We start from the raw sequence: 22,875 nt of genomic DNA, 5'->3' as shown, positions 1-22,875 counted from the left end.
GACTTTTATAAAACGGGACTCATAATACCTTAAAGGCTTAAGTTTTGGGGTACTTATTCAGAAAATTTCTTTGAACGGTGATAGCATCGTTATAATCTAGAGGGAATTTGTTCTTTTTGACTTAAACTTCACCTCTTAGTATATTGTTTTAAAAAATTATTTCTTATAACTGTTTCAATTGTTGGAAATGAGAAACAGTCCTAAAACTTGGAAAATCTCTGAGGTCCACAGTAAAATTGTCAGCAATATTTAATCTATTCCAAGAGCAAGAATTGTTATTAAACAGATTCTAAAGACTGCTCTTCCAGCTCTTTCAGGACCTCTTCAGAAGCTCTTGAAAACTACTTTTTTTCCCCTTTGAGTCTGTTCATTCCAGATGAGCTTCTGTAAATTGGCACCCCTGATGAGGTATGAATTTGAAGAGATAACCTTGGTGAAGTGTGAAGTTAGTGGAGGAGGGCTGGTGGACTTTCATGTTAGCTTTCATAAACAGTTGAGAATAAGCACCAGGTAACTTACCTAGGCAGGCAGAGCTGTTTTGTTGTTTTTTTCCTTCAAATGAGAGTCAAAATATTTTGAGCGAATTGTGCCTTTCCTGTTCTCACTCTAAACTCCTCCACTCCAGCCCTGTAGCTTCCAGTGCTGTAGATACTTATGAAATAGCACATTTGTTATGTGAAAACAAAATCATTCTTGTTTGTGCCCACCCAAGGTCAACAGACCCTAATTATGATGACAAAAGACTTTGAGCCCATCATGGAACAGAAGATCCACCAGGATGATTTTGGTGAAAGTGAGTATAGCTTTCTTTGAAACATTTTGTGACCTGAAGTTCCTCTCAGGTTTGATCATTTTCAGAAACCCAAAGAACTATGAAAGGTGAAGCTTCATGCATCAGTGTCTGGTAGCCCAGGTCCTTTAGCCCTTTCCAGACCATACAAGGCATTCCTCCGGTGTTTGCGGCTCTGAGAGTTCAGGTTGCCAGTAACCTGGGGAATAGAAATCTGCTTAATGTCACCTGCATAGTTGTTACCAAACCTCAGGGCAGGCTTAGGCTGGGGCTTCAATGAAAGGAACTGTGCTAGCAAAAATAAAGCGAGCATTTCTGGGGTACAGTTTTGGGGCAAAAACAAGAGAGGTGGGATAGAAGGCCGATTTCTTTGTTCCTACTGATCAGGAACAGTAAAAGTTGAGGGTAGGGGTGTGGTGTAAGCAAGGAAATTCATCCATTCCCAGGCATGGATGCTTCATAGACACGACATGGCTTACTCAGGCAGCCGTGAGTACTGTTGTATTGCTGCTGGCAGGACATGAGTGTGAATTGAAATAAACAGGATAGATTTTGATTAAATTTGGACAGGTTTTGATGATGCCGGATTTATTGGTTGATTGGTAGAGAGGGAAGAGACTGGAGACAGGGTGATCAGATAGGGGTAGTAAAAGAAACGGGTAAGAGATAAGGAAGGTGAATGTGGGGCCGAAAGGTGGAATGAATTCAGGAAAAATTTGATTTTCAGGGAGGACGGGGATACATTTTTAGAATTATCTGAGAAATGTTTTTGGAATACGTATACATGATTCCCCTCCTGTCTTCCCCAATTAGAAATAGTAGTTAGAATGTGAAATAAACGGGTTTGGGTATGTAAGGTGAGGAGGAAAGAGTTTAGTGGGGCTCCAGTCAGAAGCTCAGGTGATGGGAATAAAGATGCCAGTAACTGAGAGGGAAGGTAGGGAAGTGCTGACTTGTAAGCGGTAGATGGTGAGTTCTGTTCTGGATTTATTTAAGGGCCATGTGGGATCACCATGTGGAGTAGGCAAATATAAGGGGTTGAAGCTCAGGAGAGGTCAGAGATGTGGATTGGGAGTCAGTGGCATGTAGGGAATCTTTACAGTCTTGGGAGGAGGTAAACTTACTCAGGAGCAGGTGTGGTGCTGGAAGAGTCTAGGATCTAGGGTGGGACTCCTGGGCATCCTTTTTGAGGACAGCCACAGAGGGAGTAACCAGCACACCTTTGGATGACAAAGTGCACTGGGCCTGGCTAATCCCACTGACTTTTTCAGAAGAAACTTAATAATAGAGTGTAAGTCAAGGGAGAGGGGGTCCAAGTCAGGGTCGTAGGTCTTAGACATATATTTGTCTCATCACTCTGTGATTGTGGTGAATAGATATTTTCCCTGTAACCCAGGGGTTGACAAACTTGTTCTGTGAAGGGCGGGATAGCAGTTATTTTCAGCTTTGCAGGCCACATGGCCTCTGTTGTAGTTACTCACCTCTGCTGTTTTAGCGTGAAAGCAGTTACAGACAATACATAAAAGAATGGGCATGGCTGTGTTTCAATAAAAATTTATTTGTAAATGTAGATACAGGCTGTAGTTTACTGATCCCTGCTCTCACCCCATCACTTATTGTCTGATCCCATTGGAAAAGTTCTCTTGCTTCATTCGTTGGTCCTTTACATCTCTGGAAACTCTCAGATAGAAGCACAGGGCTGTGCACCAGGGTAAGCATTGCTGTTCATAGACAGATGCAAGGTGTGGTATTGTAGTATTCCCATGTACCCATGCAGAGCACACAGGAATTGGTCATGCTGACCTGTAATATATAGAAATTACGAGGGGGAGGGGAAGGAAAAACAAAAAAAAAAGAGGTTAGAGACGGAGGGAACCAAACCATAAGAGACTCTTAAAAACTGAGAACAAACAGGGTTGATGGGGGGTGGGAGGGACGGGAGGGTGGGTGATGGGTATTGAGGAGGGCACCTGTTGGGATGAGCACTGGGTGTTGTGTGGAAACCAATTTGACAATAAATTTCATATTTAAAAAAAAAAAATGACGAACAGCTCTGCTTCGTCAGAATCAATGGCAGGAGGGAAGTATTGGGTCCTGGATCTGCCTGATGCTTCCAGAGACATGTCAGTAGTACCTGTTGCAGGCGGATGCCTGATCCCGCCTACTGGAACAGAGGGTTGCATTATTTCAGCACCTGACTGCATACTTTATGCAAGAGAAACATTGTGATTTAGAGAGAACCTTAGGCTGGAAGGTGGACAGCCTGTGTTCCAATTTTGGCTTCTGCCAAATTTAGAGGGTCTCATTTTCTATCTATGTGAGGAGTGAATTCCTTAATCTACAGTCCCCACCACCACTGACAGGAAGGTTGGATACATTTAGTTGACCAAATAATTATAATCAGAATTTTATTCCTAGCTCTTGTGTTGAGTTTAATGTTCTTACCCATGGATGTATCTCGTAAATTCTTCATGTTTCATTCTTACTTGTGAAGTGGGAATTGTTGACTGTCCTTGAGGGAATTTAGAATATATGAGATGACAGTGAAGTGCTTTCCAAAATAAGACCATTTCAGATTCTTCAAAAATCACTGCTGTGTATGATATGGAACATTGGTTTTCAAATATTGAGTGCTAGTCAGTTTATTGAGAGGTCTCAGAGGACCCAAGTAATTGCCAGTGACCTACTTAATGAAGAATAGCAGTGGAACTGTTTTTATTTCATTTCATGTAGCTTATTGATTGTCTTGCCTGTTCTCTATCAATTGCTCTCTAGGCAAGTTTATCACTGTGGGATGGGGCAGGAAGGAGACGCAGTTCCATGGATCAGAAGGTCGGCAAGCGGCCTTTCAGGTGCAAATGGTAAGATTGGTCTGATGGAAACAACCTTGACAAATACAAGTTTTGCCAACTACCGGGAGCTCTTAGGTGTCCTGTTAGAGGCTGATAATGGATAGAGCTCTTCTGCTTTAGTAAAACTGAAACTTTAGAGCCCTCGGAATGAGTCATTCTAGAAAGACCCCTTTTCCTTTCTTATTGCCAAGTTGCTTTGTATTTTTTTTTCAGTGTAAGAATAATTATAACTAACACTCAGTTTAAAAAATATATCATCACAGATAGAAATGAAGTATTTTGTGTATCCCTCTCAGATACTCTCCCTTTCCTCCCCAGAAAGAGCTGCTATCCTGCATTCACTGTAGATCATTCTTACGTATGTTTTTATATTTTTCCTACATACATAAATTAGGTACTTTTTCTGATTTTTCCCTTTGGATGAAACTCTATTTTCCTTTTCTCTGAATACATTTTTTTCCTTTTTTCTGAATACATTTTGAAGGTAGAACTATCAGAGTTATTGATAATGGATTAAATGTGGAATGAGAAGAAAGAATGATCCCAAGATTTGGGCTGAGCAAATAGAAAAGCATATTACTTGTGTCCATGTAGACATGTCCATGAGCTCCATGGGACAGGCGGATCAATAATGCGCCGCTTAGGGGCGCCTGGGTGGCTCGGTCGGTTGGGCATCCGACTTCGGCTCAGGTCATGATCTCGCGGTTCGTGGGTTCGAGCCCCGCGTCGGGCTCTGTGCTGACAGCTCAGAGCCTGGAGCCTGTTTCAGATTCTGTGTCTCCCTCTTTCTCTGCCTCTCCCCTGCTCATGCTGTGTCTCTCTCTGTCTCAAAAATAAATAAACATTAAAAAAAATTAAAAAAAAAAAATGAGCCGCTTGTCATTTACATTCTCCATCTTTACTGATTGCTGGCTACAATCCGTGTGACTCCTGTTTCATCTCAGCCTTTCACTAGGGGAAGGGTTTGTGTTCTTTGCCAATTGAGAGTGTGTCCTGTTAGGCTGCCTTGTGTATTCCCCGCTGTGCGGAGTGTGGTGCTCGTGCCGTTCCGCTGCCCCCTGTCACGGGAGTGTGATAATGAATGCTCAGGTGATCTTTTGTCCCCTAGCCTGCAAATTTGGCCTCTGTCTTCAAGACTTCAAGACCTTCAGGACTGGGATATAAGTGGTGCTAGACCCCTTTCTTGCTCCTGTACTGCGGAACACAGAACTCTTCCGTGTTTGCATCATTGCTGCTGACTTTATTGCCTCTGATTTTTCTCTTCCTACCTTCCTCTTATCTTTTTAACTTGTCTCTGCACTGTTGTAAAGCTTATACAGTAATCAGATAACCAGAACTCTACCCCTTTACATTTAGATAAACAGAACATCTATTTCCTTACCGTAGTTACCCAGTAGATTCCTCAGCTCATTATGTTTAATATCAGATCTGCAGCTCTTTTCCTCTGTTGCTGTGCTTGGAGGCCACTTTTTTTTATGTGTGAAGATGGATTTTGTTTTGGTTTCTTGGTTTCTTGATGATTTCTGGATCTGAGAAGCCTTCTAGAAGAGGACCTGAGGATTCTATGAAGTTGGTTTTCTAGATAGCTTAAATGTCATGTAAAAGATTTAACTTTAATAGTCTGGGGCTTGTTTGATTTGGGGCCATTTAAGTCCCCTAGTAACATTTGTGTTTCTTCCTCTCTTTAGTACGAGTTGGCTTTGCCCTGGGATGACCATAGACCACAAGTGACCTGGCGTGGTGACGGCCAGTTTTTTGCTGTGAGTGTTGTTTGCCCAGAGACAGGTATGGAAATAAATTGCAGTTAAAGAAAATATTTTTTATTTTATTATTAAGTTCAAGAAGGTTTTCTTCTTAGGCTTTTTAAAATTATACATACGAGGTGCTGCTTTAGATTTTAAGTGAATTTAGAGCTAAGAACTAAAAGAATTCTTTGAGGTCATCTGCTCCAGCCTCCTACTTGTGGGTACAAATTCTTAACAAGATTAATCTAATTAGCTTCGTAAAACCATGGCAGTTTTTATTAATAAGATGTTGGAACAGTTCTGACTTGACAACATTTTAAGTGTGTCTGTTTCTTTATTTTAACTCTACCTGCCACCCAGGAGCCCGGAAAGTGAGGGTATGGAACCGAGAGTTTGCTTTACAGTCCACCAGTGAGCCTGTGGCAGGACTGGGACCAGCTCTGGCTTGGAAGTGAGTGCGAGAAGAAACCTTGTAACTTCTTCCTCAGCGAATATTTTGGAACTGGGGTAGGGGTGGTGATACCTGTTGGGTACAGGCGTTTATATAACACAAAAGGATATTAACTTTTACTCATTTGGCTGTAGGCCCATATCTCTCTCTTTGTAGTTTTTCTGAAGTCTGAATTCAATTTGAATAGTAGATTCACAGCTTCTTCACAGATGTCATTCCAAGATATACACATTTTACAGCTTATAGGGAGCTTCTGTATGAAATCCTTGTGTATAACAGAAAATGGTGCTTAGAAGGGAAGTCACAGTCTGCAAAGCTCTCAGGGGCAGTGGAGCTTTGGTGAAAATTAGGAAAAGGGCTTTTTTCTCGGCACAAGCCGCAAGCTCTTAGGCCAGAGGGTTCTGTTTGCTGAGGAACATGCAGGCTGGATCTGAGCCCAGTAAGCTTCTTGCTTAGTGTCCGCAACTGCCCTGGTTAAAGACAGAAGTGTCTCCTCTATCTCAGTAGCATTTGTTATATGCCAAACCCCTAGGTCTCTGAGTTTCAGACATCTTTTTCCCACTTGTATTTGAGTGACAATTGGATGACAGAGCAAAGAGAGAAAGGTATTGAAGTTAAAGCTATAGAGACAAATACGAACAGGATGAGGTGACTGGGATGTTTTAAGTAGGCTGAGAAGTCTTAAATACCTGTCTGAGCATGGCATAGTTGCTGAAGTCATAGATAGAAGGAGAAATACATTATGTTTTTATGGGATGTAATATTTAGAATAGAATAGTTTAAATAATGCATTGGTTTTTTAAAAAGTCACACTGGTGCAGTCTAAATCTGTAGTCTTGGGGGACAGATGGAGCCTTTGAGCAAATCACGAAGAGGCACTCTATCCCCTGGGCAGGTGGAGTACGTCACTAATGTGAACTGCTTGCCAAGAGTGACGTGGGCTTTAAACCTTCCTTGGGTAGAGGTTTTCTGTTGGAAAAATCGTTTCTCTGACTTTCGTCTTGTTCTTAGCAGTTGGCTGCACTTTTGGACATTCTGACACTCAATGTTTGTGTTAAGGCCCTCAGGTAGTTTGATTGCATCCACACAAGAGAAACCCAGTCAGCAGGATATTGTGTTTTTTGAGAAAAACGGCCTTCTTCATGGACATTTTACACTTCCTTTCCTCAAAGATGAGGTTAAGGTAAGTGCCTGAGTTGTTTCACCATCAAATTTAGGGGACTTTCCTCAGCTGTAGAGGTTTCTGTCTGATGTGGGCGTATAAAACAGAAGCTCCAGAGTAGATAGTAATAAAAATAGTGGCTTCTTATAACTGAATTTTTTGTTTTGAAGGATGTTTTGCAAAGAAACGGCAGTCTTTCTTACTCTAGTTAAAACATAGAAATAGAAATCCTAATTAGTATTGTTTATTTGGACAAAAACATAATGCTTCCAATGATAGATACTTTTCATTGATAACATTTAAACCTTAAGCCACTTGTGTACCATTAGGATTTTTACTGAAGCAGAAACACTGAATGGTGATCTTTAATTATGTAAACATAAAAATGATTTAAAATTATGTTACATTTATGGGGCACCTGGGTGGCTCAGTTAAGCGTCTGACTTCAGCTCAGGTCATGATCTTGTGATTCGTGAGTTGGAGCACCTCCCTCCCCCGCAATCAGGCTCTGTGCTGACAGCTCAGAACCTGGAGTCTGCTTCATATTCTGTCTCCCTCTCTCTCTCTGCCCCTCGCCTGCTCACGCTGTCTCTTTGTCAAAAATAAATAAATGTTAAAAAAATAAATACAATTATGTTACATTTAAATTAAGAACTTAAGCTAAAGGTTGAGAGAGGACTTTAATGAACTCCCATGTCCTTACTTTCAACAGATACTAGCATTTTGCAGAGCTGTTTTCATCCAATCACCCCTTTCTAGCCTAAACACACACACACACACATACACACACACACGCACGCACGCATGCACACACTCACACATTTTTGTTTCCTGGGGTTTTAATTTTAGAAATTGTATTTTTAATATCCATTTCTAACAGGTAAGAAAATACTTTTCTTTGTATAGCCAGAAATCCATGATCACACCTTACAAAATTAGTAATAATTCCTTAGTAGTACCTAATATCTAGTCCATATTCAAATTTCCCTGATTGTCTAAGACTGTTGACTTGCATTTGGTTGTTGTCTCTCTCTCTCTCTGTCTCTCTCTCTCTGTCTCTCTCTCTCTCTCTTTTTGGTTGTTAAGTCTCTTAAATTTTTAACCACAGTGCATTTTTTTTAAAGTCCCTTGCATATAATGATCTATTACGTAGATTTGTAGGTTCTGTAGGTTCATACTGATTTTGTATGTTCATACTGATTCTGTAGGTTTATAATTTATTGCTAGGGATCAGCTCAAGTGTTTGGTTTGTGAGAGCAGGGAATTTAGCTCTCGTAAAGATTATGAAATATGTACATAGTTCAAGGCCCGTGACATGTCTTTTTTCCCTACTAGGTAAACGGCCTGTTCTGGAATGCAGATTCCACTGTGCTTGCAGTTTGGCTGGAGGACCTTCAGAGGGAAGAAAATTGCACTCTAAAAACCTATGGTAAGACAGCACTAGTATCTCAGCTTTATGCCACATGAAATGTAATTGAAAGTAGGCTGTGGAGTTGCCTTTACCCCTTCTACTTAGTCCTGTAGTGGAATCAGAGATAACTGAGGGGGTAGGTGGAGATGAGGGAGTGGTTTGGTTTTGATTATTTATGAATTTTAGTCAGGTATCATCAGTCAGGGTTCTCTGTAGACATTAGACTCGGGGGACAGGCTGGCAGGTTGGAAATACAAGAGTTGATGTTGCAGTCTTGAGTCCCAAATCTGTAAGGACAGGCATGTAGTCTGGAAACTCGGGCAGGTTCTGTGTTACAGTCTGGAGGAAGAATTCCTTCTCTGGGAAACCTCAGTTTTTGCTCTTAAGGCCATAAACTCTTAAGGCCATAACTCTTTGCATGAGAGCTACCCACGAAATAATCTTTTGTTTTTAAAGTCAGTTGATTTTAAAGTGTGATCACATCTACAAAATACTTTCCAGCAACATCTAGACTAGTGTTTGATCAAATGGCTAGACGGCATAGCCTAGCCAAGTTGACATGTAAAATTAACCATCACAAGTCATTGCTTTCTCTGCATGGATGGTGTTATGCAGGAAGTTAAAGTGCTAGCCAAAGGAAAACTGTAGCAGCGAAAGACAAATGGCATTAGATATAAGTAAGAGTCGTCTGTATGCCTTTTTAACTGTAGATCACATCGTAAATATGTATTTTTCGGTGTGTGTGTAATATGTGAAAACATTAGAAAGTAAAGAGAAGAAACAAAAGTTATTCCATAATTCTTTTGCTCAGTAATGAGCACTGTTAAAATTTTCTTGTGTTCCATATTTTATGTGCGTGTATTGGTATGGCTGTGATCTCATTTTTGTTAAGTATATAGGCATGATACGTGTAGTTTTATAACTTGTTTTTACTAAGTCACAAACACGTTTCCATTTCACATACCCATCAGCGTAATTTTAAATTGCTGTATGGTATTTGTGCCACACCTTATTAAATCTCATGCTATTAGGCGTTGAAAGTTTTGTAATTTTTTCATATCAACAGCAATGCACCGAATCGTTTTGTTCATAAAGCATTCACTTATTTTTTAAGTGGCTTCCAAACTTTTAATCAACAGAACTTTTTCTTTAACTGGAATATTATTTAAAAGCTCATTTATTCATTCATTCATGACACAAACCTCAATGCTGGCTGCTCCGTTAGAAAAAAATTACTATCCAGGCCTCATCTCAGAGTTGGAGTCAGTGTGTTAGAATGGGGACCCAGGGCGCCTGGGTGGCTCAGTCGGTTAAGCGTCCGACTTCGGCTCAGGTCATGATCTCACGGTCCATGAGTTTGAGCCCCGCGTCGGGCTCTGTGCTGACAGCTCAGAGCCCGGAGCCTGTTTCAGATTCTGTGTCTCCCTTTCTCTCTGACCCTCCCCCGTTCATGCTCTGTCTCTCTCTGTCTCAAAAATAAATAAACGTTAAAAAAAAAAAAAAAAAATTTAGAATGGGGACCATATATCAGTACTTAATTAAAAAATAGGGGCACCTGGGTGGCTCAGTCAGTTAAGTGTCTGATCTCATGGTTCATGAGTTTGAGTCCTGCATCAGGCTCTGTGCTGACAGCTCAGAGCCTGGAGCCTGCTTCAGATTCTGTGTCTCCTTCCCTCTCTGCCCCTCCCTGCTTGTGCTCTGTCTCAAAAATAAATAAACATTAAAAAATTTTTAAAAAGCTCCCAGGCAATTGTTAATGTGCAGCCAGAGTTGAGAACCAGTTTTGAGCCAGGGTGTCAAGGGCTGGTGCTGTGATACGCTCAGGACAAAAGTGTTGCACAAGAAGTCACATCATCTGTCCTTATAGAGCATGAGTACGTGGTCTAACTTAGCAACCCACAGATAGGTAGAAGTGTTCTAATAGCTTAATTAGAGAACTAGGTTACATTCGCTGTGGTTGCTAGGTTAATTAAGAATTAGCAGGGAGAGGGCTGCCTGGGTGGCTCAGTCAGTTAAGTGTCAGACTAGGTTTTAAGTGTCAGACTAGGTTTCGGCTCATGTGATAATCTCATGGTTGGTGAGTTCAGGCCCTGCATCGAGCTCTGCACTGATATCACAGAGCCTGCTTGGGATTCTCTCTTTCCCCCTCTCTCTGCCTTCTCTGTTCTCTCTGTCTCCCAAATAAACAAAACAAACAAACAAAAAAATTTAAAAAAAAAGAGCAGGGAGATGTTTAAAGAAAAGAAATTCCTTAATACAGTTAAGGTATTTGTTTATATGTGTTTTCTCTTTAATAAAGGTTGGTTTCAACATGATCAGGTCTTTTCCCCCGAGCTTTATTGAGATTTAATTGCTATTACAATATTGTGTAAGTTCAAGATGTATACTGTGATGATTTGATACACATATATATTGTGAAATGTTTACCATAGTAAAGTTGGTTAACATGCTTCATTCACTTCACGTAATTCCCATTTTGGTTGTTGTTAAGGTGAGAACATTTAAGACCTACTCTCATAGCAACTTTCAGGTACACAATACAGATCGTTAACTATGGTGAGTATGCTGTCTGTTAGGTCCCCTGAAGTTATAACTGAAGGTTTGTGCTCTTTAACCAACATCCCCCCATTTCCTTCCCACCCCAGGATTAGGTCTTATTCTTTTAACAGATGTTGGAAGGGATAATTGCTGATAAAGGATGAGTACTGATCTTTGGATAGCTGAATCATGCTTAATACCAGATAGCCGTGGACATAACTGCACGTAAAGCGCCTGGAAGAAAATAATAAGTGTCTTGAGCCTAAAACAGCATAGTGATAGTAATCTAGTGCATTTGGATTGAGTGGTTTATTTTTTATTTTTATTTTTTTATTAAATATAATTCATTGTCAAATTGGTTTCCATACAACACCCAGTGCTCATCCCAACAGATGCCCTCCTCAGTGCCCATCACACACTTTCCCCTGTCCCCCACACCCCATCAACACTTAGTTTGTTCTCAGTATTTAAGAGTCTCTTATGGTTTGCCTCCCTCCCTCTCTGTAACTTTTTTTTCCCCCTTCCCCTCCCCCATGGTCTTCTGTTAGTCTGGAGTCTTAGAACCTTGACTACCCTACGTTCTCCTACAAATGGACCTTGAGAGCTTGTTTGGCGGTTCTAGCAGGGGAGTGCAGCTACTCGTATACCCTTGACTGAAGAACGGTCCTCCTCTATCAGGGAAGGTCGTCCTCTTGGAGTGCGCAGCTTTGGGAGGGACACACATGGAGTGGTGAGGGAGGAAGGGGACACTGGAGCCAGCCAGATCAGCTGAATCAACCCTGGCAATCAATGGGGTGACGGATGTCACAGCCAGATCGCCCTCACATCCAGGATTGAGTGTTTTAATACTTTTAATCTAATTGCCAAATTTTCTCCTTTCTAAATCTTTATGAAAAAACAACTCACTAAAGCACTGTTGTCCTAGTACCTTTCTGTCCTCATGATCCTAAAGTTTGAAAGTAGAGGGAAACTGAACATGTGTGCTTCTGACCTTAGCTTATCCCCATGGAAAACTACTTTTTGACAGTTATTATTGTTAGTATTATGATTTTAATGAAGAGGGTGAGCAGGAAAGGTCATTTGAAAAAGAAAAAATTCTTCCCCATCTAGCAAGTGGCATGAAGTCTGGTCCTCCAGCCTGATGGCCTTCGTCTCATCTCCCCCTTGCAGTGCAGCTCTGGACTGTTGGGAACTACCACTGGTATCTCAAGCAAAGTCTGCCCTTCAGCACCTGTGGGAAGAGCAAGCTGGTGTCTCTGATGTGGGACCTGGTGACCCCGTACCGGCTGCATGTTCTCTGTCAGGGCTGGCATTACCTCTGCTATGATTGGCACTGGACGACTGACCGGAGCTCAGGAGATAATTCGAGCGACATGGCAAATGTGGCTGTCATTGATGGAAGTAAGGAGCTGGAAAGCGTGTCCATGAGCCTGTAGGGGGTTCTGAGTCTGTTCGTGTAGATGTCATGGTTTGACTAAAACTGGAGAATTTTGATTTGTTTGGTGCTTTGGTTGTTTGGTTTATTTTTAGTTATTTGTTGTTTTGATTGGATGGGAATACCCCCAGTGGGGGCTTGTATTCTCCTGAGAACCATAATCCTTCCTCCTCATCCTTACCCCTGCCCAGCCCAACTCCATCCATGGTCTTCACGAATTTACTTGTCTGGCCTCTGAAGACGTTGAACATTTTGACTTCAGGTACAGAGGACGACAACAGTAATCTTGTGGCATTGGGTGTGTCAGTCTTACCTTTTTGCTCTGACACAGATTTACACTGATCCTTGCACCACTCCACGTGGGTTGCTTTGTTATTTGGTACAATATTTGTTAATTATATAATCTCCAATATGTTCAATTCAAGTCACAGACATCTGTCTAGTATGAGGATTGGTTGGTGTATTTTGTTTGATGAGGGGGAGGAAATTGGAGCAAGAAGGGGTTACTTCAATAGACAGTGTACTTACCGCTGGTAACGTAAAGGAAAACTTGTTGCTAAGATTGTGATGTGCGGTGGTGTGCTAATTTTGTTCTAATTAGTTCTAATTTGTTGTAATCAGTGGTCCTAATACTGATTTTACAATCATATGCTCTGTACAGAGGACTTAATCAGGTATGTCTTATTATTGAAAACATGTAGGGAAATGTTTCAAGGATTTGGAAGGGAATCATTCCCTCGGTTCATTGGCTTGGTTGCAGGCCCGGGTTTCAAGCTAGAACTCTTGGCCACCTGGCCCTCGTTTGCAAGAGTTGGACTGCTCCATGCCTGAAGGTTACACACTCAGTTTTCCTTGTGTACTGTGTTTAAGTTTATTTATGATAAAAGCACCAAACATTTTTAGAAACTGCTGTGTATTTTCTACCACCATTATTAGATAGTGGTGCTGTGCTGTCAGATGCTTACTTTACAAAGGACACATCCACTTACCTAATCTCGTCTTCTTTCTCACACACAGGCAGGGTACTGGTGACGGTCTTCCGGCAGAGTGTAGTTCCACCTCCCATGTGCACCTACCGGCTGCTGCTCCCACACCCTGTGAATCAAGTCATGTTCTCTGCACACCCCCAGAAGAGTAATGACCTCGCGGTCCTAGATGCCAGTAACCAGATTTCTGTGTATAAATGTGGTATGTTCAAAAACTGTTACCAAGATGTTCTGAACCAAGTTCCTTCTGCACAAAAGCAGATTATACTATGGTGTTGCCTTGGTGGTGCCTTGCCAGTGTTTTTAAAAATTGTGAAGTTTGTGATTAATGTCATTATTATGATGATATCTAATTGGCTTGTGGGGTTTGGAATGGGAAGGGGTTAATCCTACTCTGGCTTATAAAAGCAATTCGTTTTGCTTGTTGAACTTGAAAAGTTAGTTATTTAACAGTAACATTCAACCCTGGAAGTAGCGTAGTATCTTAATGCATCTTGATCACATTTTACAGTTTTCATAGCCTTTTTCACATACTTGCAGTTGATCTCACAGCCTTCCTATGAGTGGTGTCAGAGCTGGGGTTTTTCTGTTCTGTCGGGGAGGGAAGAGAATGCCAGCATGTTTGCAGTTTGCTTGAGCAAGAGTGGACAAGGACCTTAGCTTAGGTGTTCTAGCTTCTAATCCACTTGCCCTTCCACAGTCCCATTGCTGCCAGCTTCTATTTGCTCTCTTGATTTTTTTATTTGTGAGTTCAGTGGCATGCTGTAAATTACACTGGCACGTGATACTATAGCCTTGTTTTCAAAGCGTCCTGAATCCCCAGCCTGAAAGGTATGCAGAGATTTAAGAAAGAGGTTGAGATGTGGTTATTTCTAGAATGCTTTATTGCTAAAGTGGATTACCTTCTAGAACCTATTAAATGAGGATTCAGTACCCTTAGTACCAGGGAAAATGTGTGTTGTTTACTACGATAGTGTCTGCATTTTTGTTTTGTAGGTGATAGTCCAAGTGTGGACCCTACGGTGAAACTGGGAGCTGTGGGTGGAAATGGATTTAAAGTTTCTCTTGGAACACCTCATCTGGAAAAGAGATACAAGTAGGTTGTTCTTAATTACCTTGGACCACGGAGAACAGCATTTAGTTCTAAATTCAGCCTACTCTTACTAACCTGTGCCTGTAGCTGAGTGGAACAAGTAGATTGAACCCCTGGGCTCTGGTTTTTCAGCCTGGTTTGGGAAGTCAGTTACCTGGATATCTGAATGCCATATGCTAATGGGTGACTGTGGAGCCAAGCTTTTAGCTGGCTTAGAACCCACTTCCTCTCACAGCCCTTGGCTCGGCAGGGAAAACCACACGGTAAAGGTGGAGATGAGGATGATAAGGCCAAGCTGCATATGCCTACATACCTGAGGGGGCCCATGTTGTTACCACACGGCAGACTGAATGCGGTCTCTGTCTTTGTCGCATCCTGCACTCCAGAACTTGGGGTTGCTGTGTTTTGAGTCTCCTGGGTTGCAAATCAGAATGCATTTTCCCGCTGAAACAGTAATATAAATGATTGGGTATAACTCAGTATCTCAGGTACACTGTAGACATTGTAAGATGACCCTGAAGCCAGTTATTAATTATAATACCACTTCTGTGAGAATCCAGGATTTGATTATTCTATTTGATAAGCCCATGTTCTGAATTACTAAATACTGCCTCCTGAGACGATTTATTTGTAAGTTAATAGGAATAATAAACAGGCTAAAATAAGTAGCTGAATTTAATAAGTAATATTTCTCTTAAATATATGCAATATGTTTAATAAATGTGTATAATGTGGGGGCTGTCTGTATAACACTTAGTCATTTTCGAAGAACATTTATGTGGGTTGTTTCATTTCACAGAATTGAAACCATTGAGGGCAGATTTAAGGCAAACTTGGAAGTGTGAGACAATTTATTTTTTTATTTTTATTAAAAAAATTTTTTAATGTTTATTTATTTTTGAGACAGAGACAGAGGCTGAGTGGGTAGAGGCAGAGAGAGAGGGAGACACAGAATCTGAAGCAGGCTCCAGGCTCCCAGCTATCAGCACAGAGCTGGATGCGGAGCTCGAACTCATAAACCATGAGATCATGACCTGAGCTGAAGTTGGACACTTAACCGACTGAGCCACCCAGGTGCCCCAGTGTGACAATTTAGAATATAGTATCATTTTTAAAAATTGAGTGAAGGATAGCTCCACGTCATTTAGAAGATTTTATGAAGGACTTGAATACTTGGTCCTTAAAGAACAGATCTGGCTAGGACTGGCAGAGATGGACCAGGAACATTGGCTATGGTGGGCAGAAACGTGTTGGTGGAACCAGAGGTGGGAAGGCCCCTGTGTGGGGAAGAACACAGTGGAGGGGCTGAGTCCAGGGAGAGCTGGTTGGGTGCGAAGAGCAGGGTAGTGATCCAGCTTCTTCAGTGCGTGCTGAGGACTTGCCACTTTAGCTAAAAGGCAGGATAAGTAGCCATTACGAGTTCTTGCCTGATGTGGCAAAAACGTGCTCTGCTCTGATGTATTATGCTACAGGAGGAAGGTGTTAGAAGCCAAGATACCATCTTTCAGGCTAATTAGTCGTTTTGATGTGAAATACTTAAAAACAACGCACTCTACTGAGACCCAGATATCTGCTGGAGCCTGTTTGAATGCTAATAAGTGGTGGCAGTGGACAACCTCTGGGGTTTGTTACTCTGGGGCCTAGGGCAGGTAATTTTCTTGTGTAGTCAGTTTCCTGAAGTATTCTTTTCAATATAAAGATCTCAATATAAGAAATCTAAGTAAATAGAAAAACATTTAAAAAAAAATTTTTTTTTTTAACGTTTATTTATTTTTGAGACAGAGAGAGGCAGAGCATGATTGGGGGAGGGTCAGAGAGAGGGGCACACACAGAATCTGAAGCAGGCTCCAGGCTCTGAGCTGTCAGCACAGAGCCCGGTGCAGGGCTTGAACTCATGGACCGTGAGATCATGACCTGAGCCGAAGTCGGATGCTAAGACTGAGCCACCCAGGTGCCCCGAGAAACATTCTTAAGCCAGGGAGACATAATTATGTTTGGATTTTGTACTGTTTGGATTTTGTAATATTTGGCATTACTTCAGGTTTTGTCGTTCCAAATTAGTTGACTGTGAGCAGGTGGTTCATTCTTCCTTCATTTAGAAAAATCTCAGTGATATTAAAGTTTTATTTATGTCTTGGATATTCTTCAATATTAAAACAGAATTCAGTTTGAGAATGGTGAAGATCAAGAAGTAAACCCATTGAAGCTCAGCCTTCTCACCTGGATTCAGGAAGATGTTTTCCTGGCTGTAAGCCACAGTCACTCCAGCCCACAGTCTGTCATTCACCATCTGACTGTGATGCCTTCTGTGACGGATGATGAGCATGGACAGCTCAGTATTAGGTATTGTAGCACTTCCCTGTTATCACACAGAGTTATGTTTGTGTCTTTTCTGAGTATAGGACTTTTTCTGACTTCTGGGGGATGAGGTTAAGGGCAGTAACTTTGTTAAATATACTTAGCAAGGGGGTTAAGTGTCATTTTGAGTCATGTCAAAATATAAACCTTAATATGTATCAAGAAGTGGTGAAACATAGGGCAAATACCAATAGATGGGGCAGAACCTTTTGTAAGATGCGATAAATTTTTTTTAACGTTTTTATATATTTTTGAGAGAGAGAGAGTGCATGTGCACATGCAAGCTGGGGAAGGGCAGAGAGCAAAGGGGACAGGATCCGAAGCAGGCTCTGTGCTAACAGCAGAGCCTGACGTGGGGCTGGAACTCACCAGTTGTGAGATCATGACCTGAGGGTAAGTTGGATGCTTACCCTACCAAGCCACCCAGTCTCGGTCTATATCTGTGTGCTTCATTTGATATAGTGACTTTAAGATGCTTCTTCTGGCTTCCTCATCTATATGTTCTTTTTGGTGCTTGACTGCATTTACTATTAGAGAGTGTCTGTTTTTCTTTGCTAAATTTCACTGCTTCCTGGCCCCTGAGTTTTGCTTCGATTCCAGACTGCATCTCGGTCTCAAAACAGGTTTCATTTAATGGGTGCTGTTTTCTGTAACGCAAGCCCTGTTGTGAGGTCGATGGTGTTGCCTTGACAGCTCCAAGAATCCTCAGGCTTCCAGCGTCAAAACTTGGCACAATAAGCCTAAATTGATATTATTCCTCAGACTCATTTGTAATTCAGGGTCTCCTGGTTAGATTTTAATTCTGGAAACCCTTGTTGCAAAATTAGGAACCTCTCCTTACAGTATACACAAAACATAAGGTAGTCATTAACTCCTAACCTTTGACTCAAAGTGCTTCATATTTTTAAAAAGCTTTTTATGAATATGTCCGGATAAAAGATATGTTCTAGCTATATGCAACACTCATAGGTAGCCAGGAGCTTACTTTTAAAAAGCAGAGCAAATGGGAGGGATGGTGAAATAGGTGAAAGGGATTAAGGAGAGTATTTGTTGTGATGAGAGCTGGGTGATGGATGGAATTGTTCAGTCACTACATTGTACACCAGAAACGAATACAACACTATGTTACCTACACTAGAATTGAAATAAAAACTTAACAAAAATAAGGTAATAAAAAACAAGGCACTTTACATCAGAAATACCTAAATGGTACAAATTTCTGCTTCTCCAAACTTGAAATTTTTTAAAAAACTTTTATTTATTTTGAGAGAGAGTGCACATGCTCGTTGGGGAAAAACAGAGAGACTTCCAAGACTCTGTGCTGTCAGTGCAGGGGCTGGATCTCATGACTGTGAGATCATGAGCTGAGCCAAAATGAGGAGTCGAATACTCAAGCAACTGAGCCACCCAGGCGCCCCTGAAATTCTTTATCATTAGCTCATAGAAGGAAAAGCTAGGTCATCTCATTTGTTGTATGGAAATGAGAAGTCATTTAAAATATATTTGTGCTGGTTTGACTTCTGTTTCTCAAAAAAAGGCTATTCTCTTCATACAAAATATTACTGTCATTAGGGAATATAAAGTTCCTCAATCAGCTTACAGGTCTTAATAGCTTACATTTATTGTAGCTTGTATTTTGCAAAAGATACTCTTTTAAGTGCTTTACCTACAGTAACTCACTTATGACATTACCTCTTCGAAGTGTGTATCATTAGCACCCGTGTTTTACAGCCGAGACCACTGAGGCATTGAGCAGTTAAGTAACTTGCTTGGGATCATGCAGGTAGAGCCTGTATCCAGTCCCATTCATTCTCACCCCAGAATCTCTTCTCGTAACCCAGTCACAGATCATTTATCCTCACAAAATTTGGGGCATTTTGAGTTTTTCGTAGATTGGCTAAAAACTCTTTGAATAAATGTTAGCATCAGCAACATTTGGTTTTATTGTTCTCTTCTGCTTCTGTCCAGACATGTCTATTTTCTGTTCATCGACGCGGGAAAATACATAATGATAGTAACAGATTCTCCTCTTCCCTTTAATGAAGACCCACAGACTGTCATGAATGAATATGATAGCAATAAGAGATATTGAGTATACTCATTTTTCTACAGATTCACTGCTTTATTTAAGGCAGTGTATATTTTAAGGAGACAGAAATGATACCATGCATGTCCAGTGAAGGCGATTAAGTTGTTATAAGTTGTGTTAAGTTGCTGCCAGGTGGGAGTGATGACCTCACAGTGTAGACACCTAGCTTATTGGCATTGTGGAAAACAGTGTCGTGTGACAGGTAATTTATGTGGGCCCCTGCTTGCAGTATTTATCATTGTGTGTATGTATTATGTATATATTGTATTGAAATAGGCAGTGCAGCCCAAAGGGAAATTACTTCTTTTTTCATTCTGCAAAATGAGTGAAATGCTACTACTTTTGAGAATCAAGTAGTCTGTTCACATCCCCATTCCCCTTTTTTTGTCAGTTCATCTGTGGCAGTGGATGGAGTCATAATCAGTCTGTGTTGCAGTTCCAAGACCAAGTCAGTAGCACTGCAGCTGGCTGGTGGCCAAATGCTTAAGTACCTTTGGGGTGAGTATCAGAATGTTAGGAAAGCGTGTTTATGATAAATGTTTAATTCTTGAGAATGTGTACTTGTGAGTTTCTTGTCAGTGCTCCATTGACTGTTAGGTCTTTTAACTATCCTGGAAAACCCAAAGCTGTAGAGTGGAATTGGCAGGTATATTCTCCCTCTGTGTTCTCCTGTAATGGACTGGAGTATTGTATGAGTTTCCAAAATACACTTGGAAAGTGATCCAAATTGCATGTTAAGTGTTCCAGCAAGTATTGATGTGACAGTGTTTTACAGTGAGCATACCAACTCTTTGTAAACCTCAGCTGCCCATCCTGCAGAGTCACCCTCTCTGGCTGTTGAACCATGGAAGAACCCTAGTGGATTTCCTGTTCGGTTTCCTTATCCTTGCACACAGACTGAATTGGCCATGATTGGTGGAGAGGTAAGTGAACACAGGGCAGAAAAACTTACCACTTAGAACAGTGGCCCAGGAACTGATGGCATTAGGTAAAAGTCTCCACTTACTCTCAGGGCAACAGTGAGAAGTACCTGAGCCTCAGCTTCTTCATCTATGAAATGGAATTAAGAGATTGTCTGACGTGTAGGAGTTAGCTGATTCCTTTCCTAGGGGGTATGAATTAAAAGATAGAAAAATGCAGTTGGCAGACTTTTATGCCCTGTTGTGTAGATAATTCAGAGTTAGTTTTATTAAATGCTGTTTGGGGACAACAGAAATGTAATCTCGAAAATAGTGTTCAGTGGGTTGTGATTCATCAAATATTGGAATGTCTATAATTATGGCAGATGATAGGATACAGTGGTTACAGAACAAAACAGCCAACTAATCCCTGCTCTTCTGGAATTTGTAATCTATCAATGTAGGTATGACTATCCCCTCTGATAAGAGAATGAAGGAAATGATCAGGGTGTGGTTTGGGGGGCTAATTAGAAGATGGTACAGGAAAGCGTCTCTGACATGGGTTACGTGCCAAGGTATGAAGGGAAAGAAGTCTCTGTCCCTGGGAAAGGGAGAGTGTTCCAGGGAGAAGGAACTGCATGCACCTTGAACTTGGAAAGAGCCCAGCTTATTCAGGGAACCGAGTGGAAGCAGTGTGGCTGGACCTTTGTGATAGGCTGTGGGAAGGAGTGTGGGTTTGTTTATTTTACAAAGATTGGAAAACTGTTGCTGTTTTTAATCAGGGAATGGTACGATCTGCTTCATGCTCTGAAAGGTTATTCTGGTTGCCCAGTGGAGAGTAGGTAGGAATGGGCCGAGAGTGGACGGACTGTTGGAGAGGAGGTGGTGACAAGCAGAAAGGAATCTAGTCGAGACACATGTAGCAGATGGGAATATGGGGCTTGCTGATGGATTGAATGGCATGCTGCTCCACTTTGCCCTGAGCCAGGTGTCTGTATTCAGTCTGTAGTCACCATCTCAGGTGTCTGTATTCAGTCTTGATGACTCGGACTTAGAGGTGAAGCCACAGGGCAATAGAACTATGTGATAGACAAATCAGGTTTAACTAGTTGGGTTAGAATTGTTTGTAATTTCAATTTTGTTTCTTTGCAGGAATGTGTCCTTGGTCTCACTGACAGGTGCCGCTTTTTCATCAGTGACACTGAGGTATCAAGGCTGGGTTTGGTGCAGGATCCTTTTTACTGTCGGCTCCAAGAAATACAGCTAACTTTCCCCTTTGCCTTATTGTAGGTTGCTTCAAATGTCACATCATTTGCTGTATATGGTGAATTCTTGTTGTTGACAACCCATTCCCATACCTGCCTGTGTTTTTGCTTGAGAGATGCTTCATTTAACAGTAAGTGTTCAGTGTATAAATTAGGAAATAGTCCCTTTTCTAATATCTTCTGCCCTTTGAAGCCTTGATGACTTTAAAGTTCACCACTTACTTTGGCTTTTTATCATAGAGTCCTAGACTGTGAGCAAACCTTTAGAGTTCTCTACTTGGCCCCTAATCACAACATAGTGTCTCAGTTCAGTATTCTATGCCAGTTAGCAAAGACTTCCAATGAAGGAGGTCTTTCCTCAACCAGAACATTGTAAAATTAAACAAAACTGCTCTCAGGAGTATATAACTAATCCAGTGTTGTACTTTGAGTTACCATGTACATACAACCGGCTGTCACTTCTTTGTGATCTTCCTTTGCTCACTGTGGCCACCCTCCATCGTATATCTGAAAGACTCTATCTAGTGGTTTGTAGGAAACTGTCCCATTTTTTCTTGAATTCCACGTATCCCTTCCCCCTACTGTTTGTGTGTTTTCCTTATTCTAGAAGACTTCCCCTTGTTTTCTTTGCTTCCAACTTGAAAACTGGGAATCTTTCACAGATGTGATTATAGTGTACTGATAATGTGCATAGAGAAGCTGCCCAGTCCTCCCTGTGTTTTCTAAATCATTTGAGAAGCTGTGTATGTGAATATGCACGAGGACTCTGTGAAAGAGAGGGCAAGTTCCAGGGATAAGGTTGTTTGTTAGGAAGGCTACCGGTTTTGTGGTTGAGTGGGAGAGCAAAGGGGTGTGGTTGTTAATTGCTCTCTTCTAGTTTGGAGAATATGTTCAGTTTCAACTGCAGTAAATGGAAAGTGACTTGTCATGACGGTGATTCTCATGGCTTAGCCAGTGGTGTCTTTAGCATTACATGCAGGTCTGAGCAACAACCACGTGTCTAAAGGGGAATCTCTGCGGAAGGTGGAGAGGGGTTCACGTATTGTCACCGTTGTGCCCCAGGACACCAAGCTTATATTACAGGTAAGCTCATTTTTCTGGCTGTGTTTCTGGTTGTGTTTTAGATACTCTTACACTTGTAACAATTTACTATAGGCCATTCCTTGCTGAATTCTCTGTTAGCTTTATACAAAGGTTGTTGATACAGGTTGTGCCCAGCATGGGTAAAAGGGAAGCTTCTCTTGGAAGTCAAAATAAATACTGAGCACAACTAGATTCTGCTGGAAGTGTGTGCATTTTATAGTATTGTGGTAGTTCTCTGTGAAGAGTTTAGTTAGGTGAAATGGTATATCCTGGGTATTTAAATTTTTTCTGTTAAGTTAAAAACATTACTGTTCTGATTTATTTATTTTAAGATGCCAAGGGGAAACTTAGAAGTTGTTCATCATCGAGCTCTGGTTTTAGCTCAGATTCGGAAGTGGCTGGACAAGTAAGAACCATGTATATGACTAGTTTGTTTGTTGTTATGACTTATATGTGAACATAATATGTATTCTATTAAAGTTTTTAAAACATGAAAGTATGAAATTACACATGTCTTCAGATTCTCAGAGGCTTTTTTCCCCCACACTTTGATTTTAATATTATGTGGTGCAATAAATATTCCTAGTAGGAAGAATCGTGAGACTCATCATACAAGACAGGGTTTCCTAGCCTGAGGAGGTCCACATGGGTTTTAGATGGCCCGTGAACCCAGGGAAATCGTGCACCAAACTGTCTTTTTGTATTTATTCAGGCAGAA

General features: G+C 41.2%; 1 protein-coding gene across 2 annotated transcripts in view; it reads left to right on the top strand.

Annotated features, from left to right (window-relative positions):
- Positions 1–22,875, top strand: part of ELP1 (elongator acetyltransferase complex subunit 1) — a 58,016-nt gene that overhangs the window by 5,054 nt on the left and 30,087 nt on the right. Inside the window, exons 5-20 of one of the 2 annotated variants that reach the window (XM_019454271.2) lie at positions 713–793; positions 3,566–3,651; positions 5,331–5,427; positions 5,748–5,838; positions 6,898–7,021; positions 8,336–8,429; positions 12,120–12,350; positions 13,402–13,572; positions 14,367–14,466; positions 16,624–16,806; positions 19,302–19,408; positions 19,730–19,833; positions 20,962–21,015; positions 21,100–21,205; positions 22,042–22,157; positions 22,490–22,563. In XM_019454271.2, the coding sequence (XP_019309816.2) occupies positions 713–793; positions 3,566–3,651; positions 5,331–5,427; positions 5,748–5,838; positions 6,898–7,021; positions 8,336–8,429; positions 12,120–12,350; positions 13,402–13,572; positions 14,367–14,466; positions 16,624–16,806; positions 19,302–19,408; positions 19,730–19,833; positions 20,962–21,015; positions 21,100–21,205; positions 22,042–22,157; positions 22,490–22,563 (1,819 nt within the window). Of the gene's footprint in view, positions 1–712; positions 794–3,565; positions 3,652–5,330; positions 5,428–5,747; positions 5,839–6,897; positions 7,022–8,335; positions 8,430–12,119; positions 12,351–13,401; positions 13,573–14,366; positions 14,467–16,623; positions 16,807–19,301; positions 19,409–19,714; positions 19,834–20,961; positions 21,016–21,099; positions 21,206–22,041; positions 22,158–22,489; positions 22,564–22,875 lie in introns of both variants that reach the window. The other variant, XM_019454270.2, reaches the window with a different exon arrangement.

This window comes from Panthera pardus, unplaced genomic scaffold, assembly GCF_024362965.1.
Source record: "Panthera pardus isolate Hobbes unplaced genomic scaffold, ASM2436296v1 HiC_scaffold_20, whole genome shotgun sequence".
NCBI lineage: Eukaryota > Metazoa > Chordata > Mammalia > Carnivora > Felidae > Panthera > Panthera pardus.
The sequence above is the reverse complement of the archived record's forward strand: the minus strand, read 5'-3'. Positions and strand labels throughout refer to the sequence as shown.